Source organism: Sylvia atricapilla, chromosome 18, assembly GCF_009819655.1.
Source record: "Sylvia atricapilla isolate bSylAtr1 chromosome 18, bSylAtr1.pri, whole genome shotgun sequence".
NCBI lineage: Eukaryota > Metazoa > Chordata > Aves > Passeriformes > Sylviidae > Sylvia > Sylvia atricapilla.
Genome location: NC_089157.1, coordinates 7,295,165 through 7,316,818, shown reverse-complemented (window position 1 = coordinate 7,316,818; position 21,654 = coordinate 7,295,165). Strand labels below are relative to the sequence as shown.

The 21,654-nt window shown below is 42.3% G+C and overlaps 1 protein-coding gene across 2 annotated transcripts; it reads left to right on the top strand.

Moving 5' to 3' along the window:
• The first annotated feature begins 3,748 nt into the window (after positions 1–3,748).
• On the top strand, positions 3,749–21,395 carry MMD (monocyte to macrophage differentiation associated). Of its 2 annotated transcripts, none has more exons than XM_066332154.1 (7): positions 3,749–3,912; positions 9,910–9,991; positions 16,522–16,682; positions 17,419–17,493; positions 17,900–18,001; positions 18,391–18,460; positions 19,198–21,395. In XM_066332154.1, exons 1-7 carry the CDS (start codon positions 3,884–3,886, stop codon positions 19,396–19,398), a joined length of 720 nt encoding a protein of 239 aa, XP_066188251.1. In that variant the 5' UTR covers positions 3,749–3,883; the 3' UTR covers positions 19,399–21,395. The 2 variants fall into 2 exon arrangements, with proteins under 2 accessions (XP_066188251.1, XP_066188252.1); XM_066332155.1 differs by lacking the exon at positions 3,749–3,912 and adding an exon at positions 7,388–7,478.
• The last annotated feature ends 259 nt before the right edge of the window (positions 21,396–21,654 follow it).

The following is a 21,654-nucleotide window of genomic DNA, read 5'->3' as shown; positions in this document are numbered from 1 at the left end:
GGAAGGCTAAATCCTCATATTGTTTTTTATGAAGCCGAAAGAAAGCAGAAGAATACTTCTCTCCCCCTTATTTACCCCAAATGCTTGATTTACTCTCCAGTGTAGACTGGAAGTGGAGTTTCACCTGCCAAACCCATTTCCTGTGCCTCACTAAGGCCTGTGCTGCTCTGCTCCCTCCCCACTACCTTTAACTGGCTCCCTGAGCCATGGTGTCGTGCTCTGCTGCCTCTGAAGCCAGCCCACCACCACTGCCAGCTCCAAAAAGTGAGTAGCTGGGAGCATTAGGAATGTCTTGTCACTAATACATCCATTCTGGCAGCTGAGGAACTGCTTCTCTGTTATCTGTTTAATAAATCAGAGGACTGGTTATTGTGCAGACCTATAACAAGAACTCATTTGTGCCAAGCAGCCAAAAAGAAACTCAGCTTTTGTGCAGATATTTACTGTTATCAATATAAACTGACAGAATCTCATTCACCACTGGCATCCCAGTGGCAATTACATTTTTCATCTTGGGTGGGGAAAAGGAAGTTTTCAGCAAATCCTGCCTATTCATTTGATGGATCTGTATAACCCAGGACAATTTTGCAATGCAGAGAAAACTACAGACCCCACTTCTGTGTCCCTCTTTGCATAATCCTATACAGATATTTAATGTCTCTTTCAGAATTCAGTATGTCTTTATGTGACAGTTTAATGCTCATCAATAGTCCAGGAGTACAAACTCCTCCACCACTAAAAAAGCAGTTCTTGTAAAGGGCTGGCAGGAGACTGTACATGGGTAACATTTGACCTAAAAATACTAAGGGCAAACCCCACAGCTCATGTGCTCCTAAGTGTCAAGAACTGTAATTAGTAACAGATTTGCTATGCAAATGTCTGTGAGGTACCAAATGGGTGTCTGTTGGGTATCAGACTGGGATTGCCTGGTTCATTTTGGAAACCCATTTTACAAAAACCTGACAGAACTAAAGTCTCTTTATCTCATGAAAAAAATAACAGGTTAAATGTCTTATTAATCAGCCCTTGGCTGTTCACGTTCAGTACATTGCTCCTTCCAAGCACACTACATGACTGGACCCCACAGCAGGAATGCATTCCGTAAGAAAAGTTCTTTCACCCTTCTTGTAACCCTGACTCATTTATTAAAATGCATTTCTGGCTGAGAAATATGCACAATGGCATATTTCTAGTCTTAGAACATTTTTAATCAAAATTACTTCAGGTATTTGAAGGTTCTGGTTTTTCTTACTTTGTAAATAAGAGTAACTAAAATTTTTGCTTCCTTAACTTTGCATGCTGAATACCAATTTTTAGGATTTAGACTTAATGGTTCCTTGGTCTCGTTTATTGTGATTTTTTTAAGGCACTCTGACTCATTCGATCATCAAAAGCAATTACAGAGATGAGTTCAACAAGAGTCACTGGTACTAAAAATATGTTATTGGTCAGGACTGCAATACCTGTGCTGAGTAATTAAGTGCTCTCCTTAATAGACAGAGACTTCCAGTAAAAAAAACTCCTTCCAGTTTTATGACCACTGTCATGATGGTTGGGGTGTTCTTAACCTAGTTCCATTCAGTTAAGCTTCATGATAAGAATGTTGTTATTTTCATTCAAAGTAAACAAGTCTGAACAGTGATTTTTTTTTTTTTTTACTGTATCTTGAATATGTATATCTTTGATGCTCCAGCAACAGGAAGTTACACCGGTTTCAGATCTGTGTCCACAGAACAAAGGTGGAAAAACAGGCTTTGAAAACTGCAGGGAGAAAAACTCTGTGACACCTTTCCAGGCAGAGTCTAGATCAAATGTCCAAGGCAGCGGGGAAAGAAATGAAAACGACAGTGGCTTGGGAGAAGGCAGAAGAAAGAGTCAAAGAGGAGCAGAGGGAATGAGAGGAGATGGAGACAAGATGCAACACCTCTGTGTGCACCTTTGAAGGTGTCAGTGCACTCATTTTACAGGAGTCAGCCCAGCTTTTTGCCAGAACCACAAAGCAGCCAGCCTTCCACTCACGGTGTACATATCACATGTTCCAGAACATTTCTACAACCTGAAAGTGCAAATTACTGGGGAAGTTGCAGAGGAATGCAAGGATGGGTGTGTGGTACTGAGCAGGAAGGCAGCTGCCTCACCACAAGCCCTACCTCAATATAAAGCCAGGATATTGGATACTGCTGGCACTTCAGCTGTTGAAATGCAGCTGTGTGCAGGTCTGGGCTCTTCAGCAGTGTCTTCAAACTTTGCTCCTTTTGGATTAACAGATAACACAGGCAATATGAAACTTTATTACCAGTGACACTGTTAAATCGGATGACAGATTGTACCAACATATTAACAGTGATACCTCACTGAGATTAATGGGAATATTTCTCAGGGAACTACCTTGGCTCTGCATCTCAGGAGTTCTCCTTTTCAGCACCAAGCTCTGCCCTCCTCTTTCAGAAAAGCTGAGCAGCTGTCCACAGAAATCTGCTGGCCCAGCCTCACCTATCTAGCAGCAAGCAAGCCCCTGTTGGAGAACAAAACCTGCAATTTGTATCAGAAGAGCATATTCTTTACTGGAACTACAGAAACTGAGCTGCAAGTCTTGCCACAGCAGTTTACAAAACTGTTACCACCTAATCCTTCTCTCACTGCTGGCACCAGGGAACAGTTGGTAAATGGGACTGAGAGCCACCAACAGTCAGATTGACCCTGACACGCAGCCAAGCTGTGACCTCACACTTCCCTGTGCTGGAGGTGGTTACCTGGCAGAGGTGACACGTTTAGCTCGGGAGATGACTTATAAACCATGGCACAGCTGCCAGCAGATCCCGTCTGTCTCAGTCCTACTATGAAAGATGTTGACATTGCGTATGGTTTATTTGTCTAAACCCGTGGTTGGTTTTGGTGTGCCTCTACTAATCGCTTTTGTTGAGGGCTGGAACTATTCGAAATCCCACTGTAAACAAGATATTAGATTAGAAGCATAGCGTGAAGAAAACTTAATATTCTCCTAATTCATGCCCTGATTTGTACTGTACAAGCAACACCACGTTCACCTTCCAGAAATATGCTTGACATGGTCCCTTCACTTAGGGAAATAACCTTGCTTAGCAAAGTTGGGTTTGAGTAGGTAAGATTAGGGCACAGAGATGGGTGAACTCCGCCAGCGTTTATCACAAGGAGTCTGGCCACTGTAACCTCGATTTGGAGCGGAGTAAATGACCCCACGTGCAGGTTTCTGTGACAGCAAAGCCACGACGTTTTGCTGTGCTCTCCTTTGAAGTCAGCCGGGTCAGTCTGTGCCGAATCCCTCCCAGAAAGGCTCCTGCAGCTCCCAGACTGGGAAGAGCCAAGCCCTCCTGTCTGATGAACGAGCTGTGACACTGAAGCGCTGTCCCCACCAGCCCCTGAGGGGCTGCGGGACGAGCTGCAGCCGGGCCCTGGGCACCGCCGGCCGCGGCCGCAACCATCCCCTGCCTCCGGAACGCCAGCCGGGCCGGGCCGGGCCGGGCCGCCCTCGGGAGCCAGGCCGCGGCTCCAGCCCCATTCTCCAGCCCCATTCTCCAGCCCCATTCTCCAGCCCCATTCCCGGCTCCCATCCCGCCGCTCCCCCGTTCCCCGCCGCAGCAGCAGCAGCCCCGCTCCCGGCCTGTCTCACAGCCGGCTCCTCCCGCGCCGGGGCCGGGCCGCGGTGGGCGGGCCGGGGCGGGGGTTGCGCGGAGCCAGGGCCGGTTAAAGCGGCCGCCGCCCGCCCGGCTCCGCGCTCAGCCCGCCCGGCGCCCGCCGTCCCCCGCGCCGTGGCTGCTCGGTCGCCAATGCGGGCCCGGAGCCCGGCCCGAACCGCCCCCGGAGCCGCCCGCAGCCCCCCGGCCCGACCCCCCGCCCCGGACCCATGCGGCGGCTCCGGGAGCGGTTCCGGAGGTGAGCTCGCCGCGACCCCCGGCGGGGATGGGCTCCGCCTTCGTGCCCGAGCCGCTCCCCGCGGGACGGGACCCCCGGGCGGCCTGAGGGGAGGTGGGGGAGCCGCGGTTTTCTCGGCGGTGCCGGGCGGGGAGGGCAGCGAGGTCCTGAGGGATGCGAGTGGGTGGTGGCGAGGAGGGTCTTTTGTTCGCGTGTTTGTTTGTTTCATCGCCGCTGTTAACCGGGTGAAGGTTCGCGCATCCGGCCGTGTGTCACCGCCGCGCATCGCGGGGCCCGACCTGTGGCTCGGGGCCGGGTCAGCGCCCGGCGGCTCCGTGTGGGGCCGTGGGCGCCGCTCCTTCTCCGCGGGCGCCTCGGGCATCAGTCACAGCGTGCTCCGGCTTGGAAGCGCCTTGGAACTAGTCTCCTTCCACCCCCTGCCATGGCCAGGGGTACTTTACACCAAACCTTGCTCCAAGCCCTGTCCAGACTGGTCCTGGGCACTTCCAGGGATGGGACGGCTGCAGCTTCTCTGTGGCAGGGCCTCAGCACCCTCACAGGGAAGAATTCCTTCCTAGTATCCAATCTAAATCCATGCTTTTTAAAAATCAACTCTCGTTCAGCTGAAGATGCTGCTGATGTTCAGCAGAGGTCCATTGGGTGGCTGCAGTCGTGTTCTTGGATAAACATCTGTGGGCTTTGGTTGTTCATTGCCCGGAGTGCAGATGGCAGCCCATCTCCTCGGTGAGGCCAGGTTCACTGTGCCTTCCCTGGCCGGGGACCTGCCCTAGGGCTGCCCTGCTCTCCTTTCGCCAACTTGCTCAAGAAACTGAAACCCAAGTATTAAAAGAGAAGTAAAACTGAAAGAGAAAAATATGAATGCGGTTGGATGTGGTTTCTGTGCTAGCCCACGCCTCGGTGGACTTGGTCCCTTGCCCCTAAGCTCGGATGTGCTGCAGCACTTGGGGTGACTTGTGATTGCTGCCCACTCTTTCCTACAATTGCTGCCTTACATACTTGCCAGAGGGCTGAGGAGGTCAGTGGGATGCACAGACACTTTTTTTCCATGACCCAGTCTGTGTATGATAGCAGAGTTGTTTGTGGGTTCGCAGAGTATTGCAGGTTTCCTTTTATCTTTAGTATCATGCTGTAAGTACTGAACCTTCACATTGCTTGTGATTTCACTGATATTTCCAAATAAGGGTACTGCTTCTGCTCTGATCTGAATTATTTCTGTGCCTCAGATGATCAGTGTTAGTAAAGATTACGTGAACAGTTACAAACAACAGCTAGATATTTTCAAATCCAGGAAGGAAGGTGCCTAGTGCAGAGGAATATGGATCTACTTTTAACTGAATGAGTTTGTAAAGAGGAAATATCAGCCAGTTTGGTCAAAGCAAGCAAGCTTTTTATAAATCCCTTTAGTTTCTCTTCAAAATCTAATCTAGATGGTCATCAGGAAAATGTAGTGAAGATCTGTTTTGACCTGCTTGTAATTTTTTTTTTGTTTTCCTCTTGACAACAAAGAGCCTAGATAACATCCTAGATATTGAAGCATATATTTAGATAATGAAGTAATTTTAACCCCATTTGGTGTATGCTACTGCTGGTTTTGTAGAGTTACGCCCACCTTGTTGCAGTTTCTCATATGCTGTTGTTTGTGGTTTGTTAGGTCTAAATGGCTTCTCCTGCTGCTGGAAAGCACAAAGAAAGGAAGGCACAAAAAGAGAGAACGTGCTTTTAAGCTGGTAAAAGGAAGCATGAAGTCTCTTGAGTCGAATAAAGGAAATATACTATCTAAAAAGACTAAAAAATCCAGATCTTTGAGGCCATTATCAGTGCTTGCTGTTTTTACTGACATTTTTCTTTGTGCTTAAAACAGTAATTCATTCAGCAGATGGGAGTCATCAATAAGGCAGGATTTGATTTCCCTTCTGCAGTTTGGGGTCTAAGCTTGCTGTGATGCCAGGCAAATGCCATACAGATATGTGCAATGGATTTGGGGTTTTGTAATTTATTTTTCTAAACTAGCTTTGCATGCAAAGACAAAGCATTAAGAACCCTCGGATTTTCCTTCTGCTTTGTCTCCCAAATACTATCTTCTCCTACTTCTGGAATCTCTGTGAAACATACAGCATCTGTTCCTTGGAAATGAATAGGAGCTTGAGATTAGGGTCTGTCACAAAGGATGGATCAGCCTGTATGTTTAGTATTTAAAATATTTGAAGTATTTCAAGATCAAAGCTCAAGTAGTGTGAATGGGAGGATATGAGTTTCTTCCCTCTTGTTTTAAATTGCCGTATGTCTCTCTCAATACCTTTCTTCTCCTGCTTATAGTGGGAATATGTTCATCAAAAGCTGCTTGTTTGCTGTGAAATTCTGAATCTTGGACTTCCTTGGCCTTGTGCAGATCCTGAGCATTAAGAATTTAGATTGTGAGAAGGAACTCACAGCTCAGTTCAGTGTGAAAACATTCTGCTCTGCTGGCTACCTGCAAGCAGTTCTTAGTCTCTTAATTTTGGAGATTTCGTATTCTGGTACTGAAGGCATTAATATTTTATCTTGGATATCTTGGATTGTCAGTATCTTAAATGGAGAAGTATTTATGCATCCTTGTGAAATGTGCTGCATATCCTCTGATTAAATGACTCTGGCTTCACCAGATTTGCTATTAAAGAATACATTAGAGATCTGCTAGACAATCAAAAAGGCTTCAATTAAAGGCATTTCCTGTAAACTGTAGTCCAGTTCAGTGGGATTTTATCAGACTGTCTTGCATTTGATAATAACCTTAATGGCTGCGTTATAGAGAGCCTTTGTCTAGGAGTAAACAGCATCTGAATGCTCTTCACCGAGCTTCCCCTTTTAGAAAGGTGAGATAAAATTCCCACAATTATCTTTTCCAGAAGAGGCAAATGTGACCTGTAGATAGGAGGAAGAACAATGTCCCTGTGTTGGAGTATTCACAAAGCAGGAAACAAGAAGCATCATTGTTGGTGTGGCATGAGGTTTATTTGCTTCTTTCTATATCTTTAAGAAAGAGCAGAGCTGTTTTGCCTCTAGAATGTGAATAAGTCTGCAAGCACATTCTTCTGCCTTCGTGTTGCAATGTCATACGTGTCTATAACTGCAGGAGTATATGACTGATTTCAACAGTGTGTGTCAGAATAATTTTCCTGGTTTTGATGAGCACATCAGTAATGTAACAGAGCAGCTATTTTCTGAATTCACATCTCTTTAGACATTAAACCTAAACTGCCAAGCTGGAAATGAAATGAACTTCCCAGAAGCCCTGCCTAGCATTATTGCCCTTCCAACCATCTTGCTAATGATCCTTCCTCTGAAGTTGTTCCTGATAATGTTTATAAATAGTTAATTATCAAAAGGCAGAGGGGAAGAACTGAAACTTTGCTTTACTAAGACTATTGCCTGTGAGTAGTGACCTGAGCAGATGCTTTCCTGTGTTGGGCATCAGGGTCTGCAGCCTGTTGAAGGCAATCCCTCTCAGAAGGGAGAGGTGCAGGTCCATGGAATGTGCAGCAGAGTTGGTGCTGGGGCATTGTGAGACCCATTTCTGCAAGGCAGAGGTAAAGCTGAACACTTCCCCTCCTGCCAAAACACACTGGTGGTGTTGGTGTTATTGGTATAAACACTGAGGTGAAGGGGATGGGTGAGGTGTTGCTAATGCTGAAGTTCTGCTGGAGCTGTGGTGCAGGATATTTGCATCACTCCTGTGCTGCCACAAACAAAACAGGAAAAAAAAAACCCAACTCTGTGTAGGTAACAGCAAGGATAGATTTGTTACTGTCTTTGTGTTCTACAGCTAATGTCTTTAAATTAGTGACAGTAAGAGGTCCTAATTTCTAAGGTGTTTATTCATAATTCTAAAATCTAACATTACTCCTAAATCCAATGTGATTGCTTTAGGAAGATGCAGTGTATTTCCTACTGAAAAAAAGGAGAACAAATTTAAAGTAGTCTATTGTAGGATAATAGAAGATCCAACTGGGAGCATCAATTATTTATAGATTTTTATATGAAAGTAGTATCTTATATAGAAATTTGGAGCAACAGGAATTATAAAGCTCCTGCAGAGTACAAGCTTATTCCTTTTGGCTTGAGTTTGTTTGACTTTTTTTATTTTTTATTTCTTGTGAGACTTCCAAGGTACCACCACAGAGAAATGTAATAATACTCTAGATGTGATAAGTGAAAAGTTTCCCATGACTTTGAATTTATGGAGTTGGACAAGGGCAGTCCAAGCCTGGCCACTCGCTGAGCCAACAGATGCTTTTATTTTTAAACATTTTCCTAACTTGGAAGCAGAACTTAGCAAACTGAATGTTCCATCTTTAGAGGAAGCCGAGATGGTGTTCAGCAGCTGTTGAAGACATACACTGGGAAAAAAGTAACTTTCCAAATATTCTGCAAGCCTTTGTGATGACAGTGTCATTGTCTTCTTGGAGAGGAGAGCAAGATGCCATTTGTCACAGACAAAAGAATTACCATTTTTAACCATATATTAACTCCTGCAGGATTACTGTTCTGCTAGCAACCATTTATGTTCTGTGTCTGTAAATTAAATCCACATTTTCTGAGCCTTTGTATTAGTAGCAATGAAACTGTTTCTTGAAATTGCCGGTTTTTGAGGAGGGATCATGATACAATGTTATTTTCCCAAGGCTGCTACATTTTCATTTATTAGTTTAGAAAGAAATGGTTTACAAGTCACTTAATAAATCAGTCAAGAAAACCAAGTGAAATATCCCAAAAATCTGGAACTGCTTATGCCAACTGTAAGATTTTGGTGGTGCTTTTTTAGTTGTCTGTTTGTTTTTCCCTGGTTTGAGGTCGGCCAATATTTTATAGATGTCATAAAAATAGGACTCATTGTGATTTAAACCAGGGAGGACATGGGGAAGAACCAAAGTTTGTATAACAAGCTATTTATATAAATCTTGGTAACAAAGGTGCTCTCCTTTCTGAGCATGCAGACATGTTCTGTATTTCTTGTGAAGCTGTTTCTGGCTTCTTGGATACCTGACTAATTGTCAGTGCATAGTTTTAGAATAGCCTGAAGTAAACTGGAATTATTGGTAAAAGATAATAACTTTTATAGGAGAGTCAGCAGTGCTGGGATAACAGACTGGAGCTGGAGGAGTTCACAGCTTTCATTTAACTGTTGCATATAGGTGTGTGCTGTCTTTTACAGGTGTTCCAACACAGATTTAAATTGTTGAGTTTCACAGAAACAGCTCAAGTGTTTGGGTTTTTTAATGCTCTTAAATGAAGCGTTTGCATTGGCAAGTTCTTCTGAAACTTTCTCAGGTTTCATCATGCTCTGTTCAGCTTGCATGGACTGCATTTGGTGTGATTGTTTGTTTGTTAGAATGTTTGAAAATTCTTAGAGAAAAGGGTGGAATGTCTGTGGCAAACCTCTTGAAATGTTTCCTCTTTGGAATTGACCATTAGAGTTTCCTTTCATCATCCCTGTGTAGGGGATGTTTGGGTCTTGGTTACAGACACAAGATTGGAATAAATGAGCCACTTCATGCTCCAAACACAAATACTGCTTGCTATAAGAGTCTAAAAGTCAGTGTTCCAAACTGGAATATTGCTGCAGTTTCAAGAACTTCTTAAAAGAAGACTAACCCCTGACAGCTATGATAAACTCCATATTTCAAGAATAATTTGAGTTCTTGCTGTGTAACTTAAATAGGAAATAGTTCATTCTTCATCTGACCAAACTGTCAGAAAAGAGGGAGTCTGTTCTGTGTGAAGTCTTGATTAAAGACAACTATCCCTTGCACCAGGCAGTCACAAGAATTTATTTAACCTGTGTGTCTGGTAAGAGGCTTTACTTGGGAGAACTTGCAGTTTAAATCACAGTTACTTTGAACATATCTGTACTTATAATTCTTAATACTACTAGGTTGGAAGTATTCCTTCATTTCCTTCATGACACTCGGAGAGATGTGTTAGTACCTTTCCTAAAAGTACTTCTCAATTATTCAACAGGTTCATGAACCACCCAGCTCCGGCCAACAGCCGCTACAAACCCACTTGCTATGAACATGCTGCTAACTGTTACACACATGCAGTAAGTACATTCTAGGCTTCTTTTCCTATTTTTTTTTTTCTTTAACCAGATGTTTCAATAAATTTTTGTGGGTTTGGATTTGCTAAATGCTTACCTTTGCCTCACTGTGTTCATATCTACAGCCTCTCTGTGGTTTTGTGCATGTAAGTGTTAGCTGTAACTGTCCAGAAAAGTAGACGTTTGGTAATGTTCTGAATCTCTTGAAGCTCCAGAGATAAGATTCCCTCTTACCAATGTTAAGGTCTTTTCTTGATATTTTCCCTCTGTTCTAGTCAAAGGATGCCTACAGTAAAGAGGGTATAGGCCACTTCTAGTTAGCCTGCAAGGTGGATTGCCCACGTCTGTGCTGATGTACTGTGCAAATTGTAAACTGGAAGTAGAAGAAAGATTTATCCATGTGGGAAGTGGGAAGGCTTCATCAGACTGGCTGTGGGTATGAGCTACAGGAGCTGGAATGTTTTAATTCTGATACCTACTGACTCTTCAAGAAATCTGCTAGTTTGCAAGAGGCCCCAGTAATGCTGACAGCCCTCCTGAAATTTCAAGTCTTTCCTTATTTTCGTGATGTAAGGACTTACTCTAGATTTGAATATATGATATTCACAAAAAGAATAACAAAAGCAATACCCCCCCCCCCCCCTTTTTTTTTTTCCTTTTAGTAATTAGGAAGTTTAATTTGCTGTCTGGCACTTCGAAGAGGACTTAAAAATGTGTTTGTTTGCTTTTTAAGATAGCATTTGCCCTTTTATAAAAGCAGCTTGTGCGTCTCCTCAATCCTTCAACTCCAAACATCTGAAGTGTGTTTGACTTTGTCCTCAGTCTCTTATCTCCAGTGTGTCTGAGTGAGTTGCAGATATGAAAGCTCAAAGTAGTGCCCAGGACTCTTCAGTTCTAGAAGTAGCTGTGTTCTTAAGGATCCCTTGTATGTATTTCATAAATAACCAACATACAGCTCCGTGGTGCTGGTAAAAACAGAATCACCTTGGTTTTGCATATAAACATAAAGTTAACTGAAGCGTCTGTGTTCTTAAGCCAAGGGTCTCATGTACAGCATTATGTAAATATATGCTTATTTGCCTAGGGAATGAAGCAACATTCTGTTAGTTAGCACAAATATGTAGTTTATCTCATAATCCTTGTGCAAATCTTGTTTGCTCTGGCCAAAAGGCTAGATTTCAAAATATCTGGCAGATGTTGCTGTGCTCCTTAGCAATTTCAGCTTTACCTAGTTGAAAAACAGGTATGTTTTACTCCTACCTGTTAGCAGGAGGTGACAGCCAAGGTGGATCAGTGTTTTCTGGTAGGCTGCAGTTTGTGGTGGAGCTAATTTTCTGAGCAAACTACCTGCTAAAACCTACTATGAACTGTTAACATAAATATGCAATAACTTTTGATCAATATTTGAAGTATTGAAATGGGAATCTAAGCTGGGAAAGCACAGAAAAAGCTCAGGGGGACGTTTTTGTCTCTTTGGTGTTGCAAACCTATTAAATGTTAGATGGTCAAATGACTGAGTCTTTGCTGCTAGATTACAGTGCAAGTTTTCAATTAGACATTGATTATACAAAACAGAATTCAACAATGGTTCTCCAATGTGTTTTTATTCCAAACTTTTATTCATAATTCAAGAAGCAGTCAGCTTCGAGTGTGGCTGTACTTCTCAGTAGGTATCCCATCTGGTTTTGGACTTAAAAATACAGAGGAATCAGTTTATGGCAGCTGCTTAATAAAAAAAGCAAACAAGCAACAAAAAATAAGGATAAAGGAGGTTCTAGAATCTCAAGTACAATTTTTTCGTACAATACTTAAAAGGCAGCTTTGTGTGGCATGGTAAGGTATCTTCAATTTCTTATTTGTAAGGCTATTTTAAATGTCTTGGTTTGGTTTTTTTTTTAGCTTTAAATGAAGCATTGACTTGCCTTCAGACACTGAGAGAGAGGAATAGCAGCAAAGTAGTTGAAAACAGAAAAAAACTGTTATGTGTGTTCAGAGGAACAGGAAGGAAACAGTGCATGAGAAAAGCAGAGGTTGTGAGAATTGGAGGGGTGAGATGGCTTTTTCATTGTGGAGCTTTCTTGTGTATGTAAGGTTTATCAGACAAAAGGTAGAGCCTGTTGTGCTAAAAATTCAGAATTTAGACATGGCTTGCTTTATATTGCTTTAAATGTTTCTTCCAACTGCCTTAAAAGGAGTAACTAGTCTTAAAATTTACAGTCTGTATTCCAGGTTGGGTTAGTGAAGTGCATGGAAAAACAGAAGTAGCATAAATATTTTAAAAATGAGACCTGGAGCATTTAGAAAGCCATTTGAGCATGGAAGAAGGGGTCATGAAAATTTCAGAAGGGCTCTTTTGATCAAAGTGTCTCCATTCCCACTGGGTGGTAGAAGCAGTTTCTCTGCTCTCTGTGTGTTGCACAGCCCAGGTTGCTTGTGGGTCTCCCCCTCCATGTTCCTGGTCTCGAAGAAAACTGCAAAGATGTGAGATGGTAACAGGAGTGCACTCCTGGAGCAGGCAGCTAGAGATGGGCACAGCCCTTCATGGTTCCCTCTTGTTGCCTCCGGTTTGCCTGCTTTTCACTGTTTGCATTTTGTTCTCACTCATCTTCAAGTAAACGATGTGTATTTTTAGAATTTATCCATTTTGTTTACATATTTCTCCTCTGGGAGGAGAAAGATGATTGATGGTGATGTTCACCAATGAGGTGGAAGAGGTGTAACCAATCTTTGGCCTCCTTGTCAAAGTGTGTATATTGGAGTCAGAGAAATAAAGTAGGGAGCTTTTCCTGCTGACCTTTCTGCTGCGTGCTTCGTTCTTTTGTGTCCCTAACAGTGACACACTCTAAGTGTCACATTTTTTTGGGGCAGGGCTGGCAGCTTTATTGCTCTTTCTGTTGCCTTCCTTTCCAGAAAGGAAGTGGGTGGACCATCCTTGTGCCCTTAGTGTTTCCCTCCCAGTGAGAGGCTCGTGAGATTGCAGCACAAAGATCATGCTCTGCTGCAGTGGCTCGTGCATCAAAGGGCATTGTTGCTGCCTGCATGATGTGCAAGGAGAATAACTTCATTTTCCAGGAATGTTATATACAAAAGCAAAACTCCCAGCAGGTTTTTAAAGCTCTCCGTGGCAGGAGTTGTCTGGAGAAATATGGAAAGAATACAGGTAAAATACTGACCAGTGGAGCAGTGTGCTAAACAACCCCAGTCAGGTGGAAGGTTCTGGATATTTTGCTGTAAGTTGGTAACCAGAGAGTGTAACTTCCCTCAAGTGACCCTGATCAGGTTCTCAGCTTATGGTGTCAGCCTCTTTCCTTGTGCCTGAAGGCTTTTTGCTCGTTGTGACAGCAGGGTTTGTGGTAGTCAGTTCTCCAAAATACATCACACAGAGGTTGTGCTGAGATCTATTATGGAAGATTACCACCTGTAGATGTAAATAAACATGTTTTAGTTCTTTACCTTTCTCCTTATTGCAAAGAGCTTTTAACATCAATCTCTAATTTTGTTCTGGCATTTCTCTAGAAAGCTTAGGAAACTGTTGCCTTCTCTTATTCTGCAAATCTCCTTTCCAGCCCCACTTCTGATGCAGCCAGGATTAATCAGGGTGCTAAAATTAGTAAATTTGCACATCACAGTTCTGAGTTTGCTCAGAGTACATTGAGTTACTGGGTTTGATGATATTCATTTGGAAGATTTGCAGTCTATGATGAGATAAGCCAAGATTTTGTGACTTGTAGCTGGATTTTTTTTTTCCCCAAGGAATATTGGCAGCTAAGTAATGCTTTGTCATGCTGTAAAATGACACAGCAAAATCCCACTCACTCTGTTAGTTCTGATTCTCTGACTTCTTTTTTGGTAAATTCTCCTCCTTTTAAAGGGCTCGTTAATGACTTTTCCATTCTGAAAACTGAAGATTAAAATGCGATTCTTTACAAGTAATTTTTTCAAATAAACATGGAAAAATCTGCCTTTTTTATGAACTAAAGTTTTGTATTTCTTTTTAAGATGGGTAAAGCTCTCTCTTCCATATGTTACCTGTTATGGCATTGCCATCTAAAGAACTTCCATCCAGTTGGCTGGAACAGCAGGGTGTCATTTCTGGATTTTGTATTTAATCTAGCTATTTTTGGCCGAAAAAAAGAGTAATAAAACATCTCTTGTTTTGTCTGACTGTTCCCATGGTGCCTATCAGGGACAGAGAGGAAAATGGTTCCAAAAAGAACACTCAGAAAAAATAATCAGTCCTTCTCATGGAATACAGTGCTGTTCCCTGTCAGATGTAGAACTGTTCTTTAAAGCAGGACAGGGCAAAAAAGGGACTAAAGTCTTCTTTCATGTGCTGTACTCTTGATTCTGAAGGTGCAAAGAAAGAAGTGATACGAGAATTGCTTCTTTGTTTTAACCATATCAGTTTATACACTGGAAAAATTACTGGAAAAAGTGATTGACATGAACTTTGTTTTTGCCCATTTGAGCATGCCATGTCACAGCTTAGCTTGTGAAATATTTATTTGAGGAGATTAGTAAAAAGCTGGAGTCTCTGTGTAAAAAAGGCAGGTTATTCTGTGTAACATCTAAATCTGAAGCCCAAAGAGGCTCTTTTCCTATGCAGTGGTCTCTGAGCAGCTCATACCTAGGCTGCTAGAGGGAATTAGTAGGAATTTGCTATCTTACCTGGTATTTATGGGTACTTAATCTCTCTGAAACGTTTTACTTCTCTGTCAAATTTAGTCAAAACTGAAATTTGCGCCAAAAATTGTGAAGAAAAGTGAGGAATGAGATACAGTGGGACTGCACAGCTTAGAGCCATGGCCACACCACCATTCCTGGGGCTGCATAGCCTCCTGTCCCCTGCAAAAACTAAATGAAACAGCTGTCACATGTCATCAGTTCCTGGCTGTCCCAGGGCCTTCAGCCACACTCCATTCACACTGTGTGTCATGTGTGGGAAACAGGAGTGACTGATCTCCTGAGGAGTGACACATTTCAACCTTCCCTGAGTTCGGGGGCTGTCCAGGATGTGTGAATGGAAACTTAGGGTTGGTGATAAATGAGAAGCCAGGCTGGCAGACTATTTCTGGCCTTAACGTGCCCCAAGTCAACTTCCATAGTTTCATTACAAGGCTCAGGAAGTATTTTCACCTCTAGTCCCAATGCTGTGAATGTATCAATGCCATATTTTTAATTTCCATGTCTCTACAGCTTTTGGCACAAATACACTGAATTTTGCAAAACATAAGGAAATTTAATAGTAATGAAGTGACAGCTGATGTACTTCAAAGCCAGAGGGAAAAGCCACTTGTTTTTTGTTGTTATTCTCTGGCTCAACCAGCTGCTTCTCAGATCCATTCAGTTTGCTGTGCATCCTCTGCACTGAGCAGAACCTCTATTTCCTCTAGTGTGTAATTACATAAAGGACAGACAGGTCAGCCTAGACTAGAACTTTGCAGTCTGAGCTATCAAACCTGTAATGCAAAGTGGCCAGATTTGTTTAAACATTGCTTGTTCCTGGCTTTATTGTTTAACATATGAGACTTGGGTTAAATTACCAAGAATTTAACCTAAGAAGCTTATTTGCAATTCAAGGGAATAAATTAACATGTGAGACATGCTGTAGGGCCTGGAAGGGAATTTGTGCAGTGTTTGTAACTTAGAAGGCTGACTTGATAGTGGAAGGAGATGGGTAGAAGTGTCTGAGTCAGTGAGCTCTCTACTTTAAATACTTGTTGGACATAACATGTTTTGTAGGCTTATTTGGGTTACTTCCTTCTTCCCTCCCTTTTCTGTTTGCCTTTTCCTGAAGGAGATAGAGATATATCATGTGTTTTATTCTGGAAGGGAGTGTAGTTTTAGATATATGGGAAGCTTGCAGCCATTTCTTGGGTGCTTCATGCAAGTGTTGATGATTTTATCATAATGTTTGAATGGGGCCTGTTTTGGAAGAAGTGAATTAAGGATGGTTGAGAGGGAGGTGGGAAGGAAAAAAGAGTTGGATATGCTGCATTAGAAGAACATCTTTGTGCATTAAAAATCTATTAATGAGAGAACTTTGCAGCTAATTTATTTATGATAGCTTAAACCCAAGTCTGCAAAATTATTGCTTAATTCCTGCAACTGCACTTTGCTAAATGCTTTGTTTTTTTCATTTAGGATTCAAGTTTATTTTGATCTGTCATGTGCTCTCTGTCTATGCACAAGAGGTGACTTAAATTCAAGCCTAGAGTAAGATCAACATGTTTTTAAAACATGAGGCAGAATGTGAAAATAAAACCACTGCTTAATTCTTACGACATTAGACAGAAGAATTTGCTGAAGAAAAGGCTAGAGGAGGTGGTAACCTTCCCTGCTACCGTGGGAGGAGAAATTTAGCAAAGCCAAGTCTAACCTATGCCTGAGACATGGTTGAATTCTGGTGCTGATGCGTCAGCTTAAAACGAAATGACAAAACTCTGTGGCTGGGGCTGGGCTCTCTGCCTGCTGGTGCTGCTCCGTGGGTGGCACCAGGGCAGAGACCTGACAATGGCCTTTTGTTCTGCCAGTTCCTCATTGTTCCTGCCATCGTGGGCAGCGCCCTCCTGCACCGGCTCTCGGATGACCGCTGGGAGAAGATCACGGCGTGGATGTACGGGGTGGGGCTCTGCGCCCTCTTCATCGTCTCCACCGTGTTCCACATCGTTTCCTGGAAGAAGAGTCACTTAAGGTAGCAGGAGAAAACATTTCACTTTCTTGTCATGTTCCTCCATTTCTCAGTCAAAACCAATTTTGCAGGAGGTTGGAGTGATACTTTCTACTGAATCATGATTATAAAAGACCAACTTGATTTTTTTTTGAAGTAATAGTGAGCCAAGCTTATGTACCAATGAACTTGAATGTCTGCTGCCTTGTCACAAAGATGATGTGTTTTCATAGGCCCTAGTGGCTCTTAATCCAGAAGCAGGATGGGCAGAACATAATGTAAGTGTTGATGGACAATATCCCATTGCAGATATAAAGATATTGTCTGGGACTATGGCATGCTCAAGTGCTTTGAGGAACACAGCTTTTGCCAATGCCCTGCTAAGAAGCAGGAAACCTCCTTAGGACCAAGGCAGCAATAGAAAAGCTGATACGTGATTTATTATTTTTATTTTTCTCTTGTAAGACCCCTAAATAATTCTGGGCCATAAATTGGATTTAGCCAGTAGTCACTAAATAGTAACACTGTCTGGATTAGGCAGAGTTGATGTGACAGGGATGCAAGGTGGGGTGGAGAAGGGAAGAGGACTGGAGAAGTGCTCATCTCTTATATGTCTCAATTCCTCCACATGGTTTTAAGAGGGATGGAGGTGATGGTATTTCCCCCAAAGTAATTCCAAGGCATATCAGGAAAATGAGATGATGCAAAAATCTTTCCAAAATATGTCATGGTGACCTGTTCTGTCCCTCTCTCTCCCTAGGACAATGGAGCATTGCTTTCACATGTGTGACAGAATGATGATCTATGTCTTCATTGCAGCATCCTACGCACCATGGTAAGAAAAGGGGACCACAGCTGCAGAATCAAAGCGTGCCCAAAGTAATGGCATTGCAGCTTTCCAAAATCTGTAGATGCTTTCTTGGATGCAATTGACCACATTCTGTGTTGTGACAGACAATGTAATGTAATTGTAGTCCTGGGCCTTGCTGAACAGAAAGTGATGGTAGAAAACATCAGAAAGTAGTTTATGTATATTCCACATACCTCAGTTTGTGCTTTCCCCCATCAGTGCAAACACCTTCTGCCTCTCTGTCGGTTGAATGTCCCAGTGTTTGTTCCCCCATCATTCTGTAGTTAAAGCCCTGAGTATTTATTTGTTTTTATTAATCCTTGCTGCTCTTCTGTCAGTGTGGTCTGTTCACACTCATCACTTCTGTCTCTTGGAATCTTTGTGCCTCCAGGTTAAACCTCCGTGAGCTGGGACCTCTGGCATCTCACATGCGATGGTTTATCTGGCTGATGGCTGCTGGAGGAACCCTTTATGTATTTCTCTACCATGAAAAGTAAGAATTATTCCTTGCCTTTATCTTTAAACTGAAAATTACCCTCAGACAACAAGACCAGACTTTTTTTGTTTTGGAGGTGAGCTACCAAGGTTCTCATGAAATAAGAAAATTTAAGTTGTCTCAGTGCTTTATTTTCACTGGTACCTACTGCAAGTGAAGGCATCTAGGCTGTATTTAGGGAAGGTATTTCCTGCAACTCTACAGTGCAGAGATAAACTAGTTTTGATTTTGTCATAAAACACTGGTTATCTGTCTGCATGAAAAGCTTTTTGAATAGAGTAATGACCCCATAGCAACACATAGTTTAAAATGTCCTTTTTTGCTGTTGAAGGAAATGTTCAACCTTTTGTACACCTCCTTAAATGACTCAAATCTTTCCTTTTTAGGTATAAGATCGTTGAACTCTTTTTCTATTTAGCCATGGGATTTTCTCCTGCTCTGGTAGTGACATCCATGGTAAGAAATGTGACCATTAACAGTGCAAACAAACAAAACTTGCCTTTTATAACCAGCTTAAATTCCAGTGCAGCTCTTTCCTCTGCAGAGATGTTCATTTTAGTACGCTGTACTTATAAACGTGCTCTGCAGAGCAACCAAATACAATCAGTTATAGTTTGGATTTCTAGTTCACATTTCAGTGAAATGCTGCCTTGTTTTGTTCAATCTGGGCTGCATTGTGTAGATAAAGAGAGCCTGTGTTTCTTGGTGCATCTGAAAAGCATCCTACTCCAAACTTATTTATAGTTACACATTTTAAATAATATTGATTAATCCTCTCTGCTGCTAATATAAACCTGACACATTTTCAAGTTAATGCCTTAACTGACTGTATCAAAGTCTTGCTGGTAGGAGCTGCATTAAACTCACTCTTTGCAGAGTAATGTGGTTTTCTTTGTCTCCATGTTTGTCTGCTCTGCTGATGAAGCAAACCATCAATCTTGTTTTAGTTCTTGAGTTGTCCCAATATAACTTCTCTAGTGCTATGGGGACATAGTATATAAACACATTATTGTGCATTTCACGAAGTGTAGTATAAATACACTGCCTTTCTCACTTGTCCATCTGTCCCACCCAACATTTTCTGAGCTGTCACAGCCAGCTCCCTTTGCTTTGGGGAGAAAAGCACTTTTGCATTTTGCCCATAAATACACTTTTCTGCCTTTACACCTTGACCTGTCCTTGTTCCCTGGCAGAGCAACACCGAGGGCCTGCAGGAGGTGGCCTGGGGAGGTTTGATCTATTGCCTGGGCGTGGTATTCTTCAAGAGTGATGGAGTGATCCCCTTTGCCCACGCCATCTGGCACGTCTTTGTGGCCACAGCAGCTGCTGTCCATTACTATGCCATTTGGAAGTACCTTTACAGAAGTCCTGCAGACATCATCCGTCACTTGTGAGATTATGTATATCTCTATATCCATAGATATATACAAAAAAAAAAAAAATCTGCACTTGGCCTCTGTAACAGTATTATTTGACTTAAAGAATTTGGGGGAATTGGAGAAATTGCACAGCAAAACTGCACTGACTTTGGTAGTTCTGTGAACACAATTACTGTGAACTGATGTTTGTGTCCTGCCATTGCCCATCACATGGCACGTGCTGTAAATAAGATACTGTACTGCAGTAACCAAGAGTCCATTCCACGGTAAAAGAACTGGCTACCTGATGTTTACAAAACAAATTTTGTATGCTAGTTTAATTTTGCAATTTTTAACTACGTGAATTTTTTCTAAATTAGTGATTCAAATGGTGAAGTCAGTGCAATAGTGAAAATGTAATGCTCTTGACCTGAAATTGGTTTCTATCACCTTTCCACGAGTCATTTCTTAACATGAATCCGAGACAACTAATCTACTGTTACCACCCATTATCTTGGTATAATGTGACTTTTATAGGAACTTTTTTTGTGTTTTTTGTAAACTTTAAAAAGTACATTTACTGAACTGAAGACACACAACTGTCATCTATGCAGTTACTCATGTTGCAAACTCTTGCAAGAAATGGTTACATTCCACACCCTGTCCAGAGGAGCAGACGTTGTACCTCTTCTGAAGGTTGTATTGCAGCTGCAATTGCAATAACCACTTTCACTAACTAAAACCTAAATGTGATTCTGCTGAGTTCTAACAAGGCAGCATTCTGCTCATTTACAGTACCACTGAACCAGACCTTAAGTTGGCTTTATCCGTGATGAAGAGCTGTGAAAGGAATAGCTGAGGTGATTTTTCTCCTCCACGTTCCCAGTTGTACTGGTGCTGCCCAGGCTGGGGGCTCATGTGGGGACTATCCCCCATCCAGGCCAGGGCCACTCATTTCCCCAGCCCATGGACACACATGTGGCATTGAGGCTTAGATTTCCAAAGGGACATAAACTGACTGGTAACACCAGCTTTTGGTGGGGTGAGATCCGGGTGGGAGCAGCAGCAGAGCACTGCTGAGCACCTGGAGCTCAGGGTTCTTCTCAAGCACAGCCTGGCAGGGAGCAGAGCTTGGAGAACTTGATAGGGTGTCACTTGTCATCCTGGGACTTCACACAAAGTCCAACTGGTCTTTGTTACTGTCTGTACAGGAAATCCAGCTGTGGTAGCAAGTCATGACCGTAGAACATGTGCTCTAATGAACAGTGTAGAAAAGTCATTGTAATCCTGTTTGTCCCAGAATTGTATCCTGTACCACTATGTAATGAATGTCTTATATTAAGATTGACTTTATCCTTTTTATAATTTACTCAGTTTTTCATGTCAGTATTTAAAAACAAAACCAAAATGTGTTGCCTTTTTCAGATTTTGTTCTGGATATTGCCTGTCTGCAAACAATAAATAGCAAGATAGGGATGTTTTAAAGGTCCTGTTTCACTCAGATTTGCCAGAGGGTTTCAAGTTTTTAGAATATTTACATTTGTATAGGGAATTTACCAGAGGGACAAACTTTAAATTAAAGACACTGAAGAATTGCTGTGTGGTAGTAGCAGGTGAGCAGAGAAGTGGCAGCACCATAGCAAACTCATGAACTGCCCCAAAGGAGAGCAAAGGGAACAGCTGGGCAGGTGATTCTGCTACAACAGTTGCACATCTGGATGCCTCAGTTTTTTAACATTGTGTCTATTTTAATATTTTCCACTTTTTGTGAGTCCATATATTTTGTTGAAATGCAGTACTTCTAAAACCACTAAAATACATGTAAAGGTTTTCTGTAGTCAAAAGTTGAACTATTGCTTGAATATGTTTGTTTTAATTTTAAGTTAATTTTTCATGGCATTTGCTTTTTGGAGTGTTTGAAATGGTTTTTAAAAAGTTTCAATTCGCCAAAAATATTTTGAATTTACTGTATTCTAGTCAATATGATATTGAATGTACTAGACTAACAATAAACATTTGGTGCAATTTGAAAACTCTTGTATTCTTGGTGGTTGCTTTTTCCCCCTTCATCACCTGGGCAGGGCAGTCAGGGACAGATGCTGTGGCCACTCCTCTGACAAAGGGATCCTGAGCTGAAGCTTAGGATCCTCATGCCTCATCAGCCAGTGCTTGAAAAACAGTAGGAAAGACTGCAATACAAAGTATTCAATTTTTAGCATGGAAAAAAAATATTTCTAAATTTTGGGTAATATTTAGAACTTGCTTTTTCCCTTTTGCTGTTCTGGGTCAATT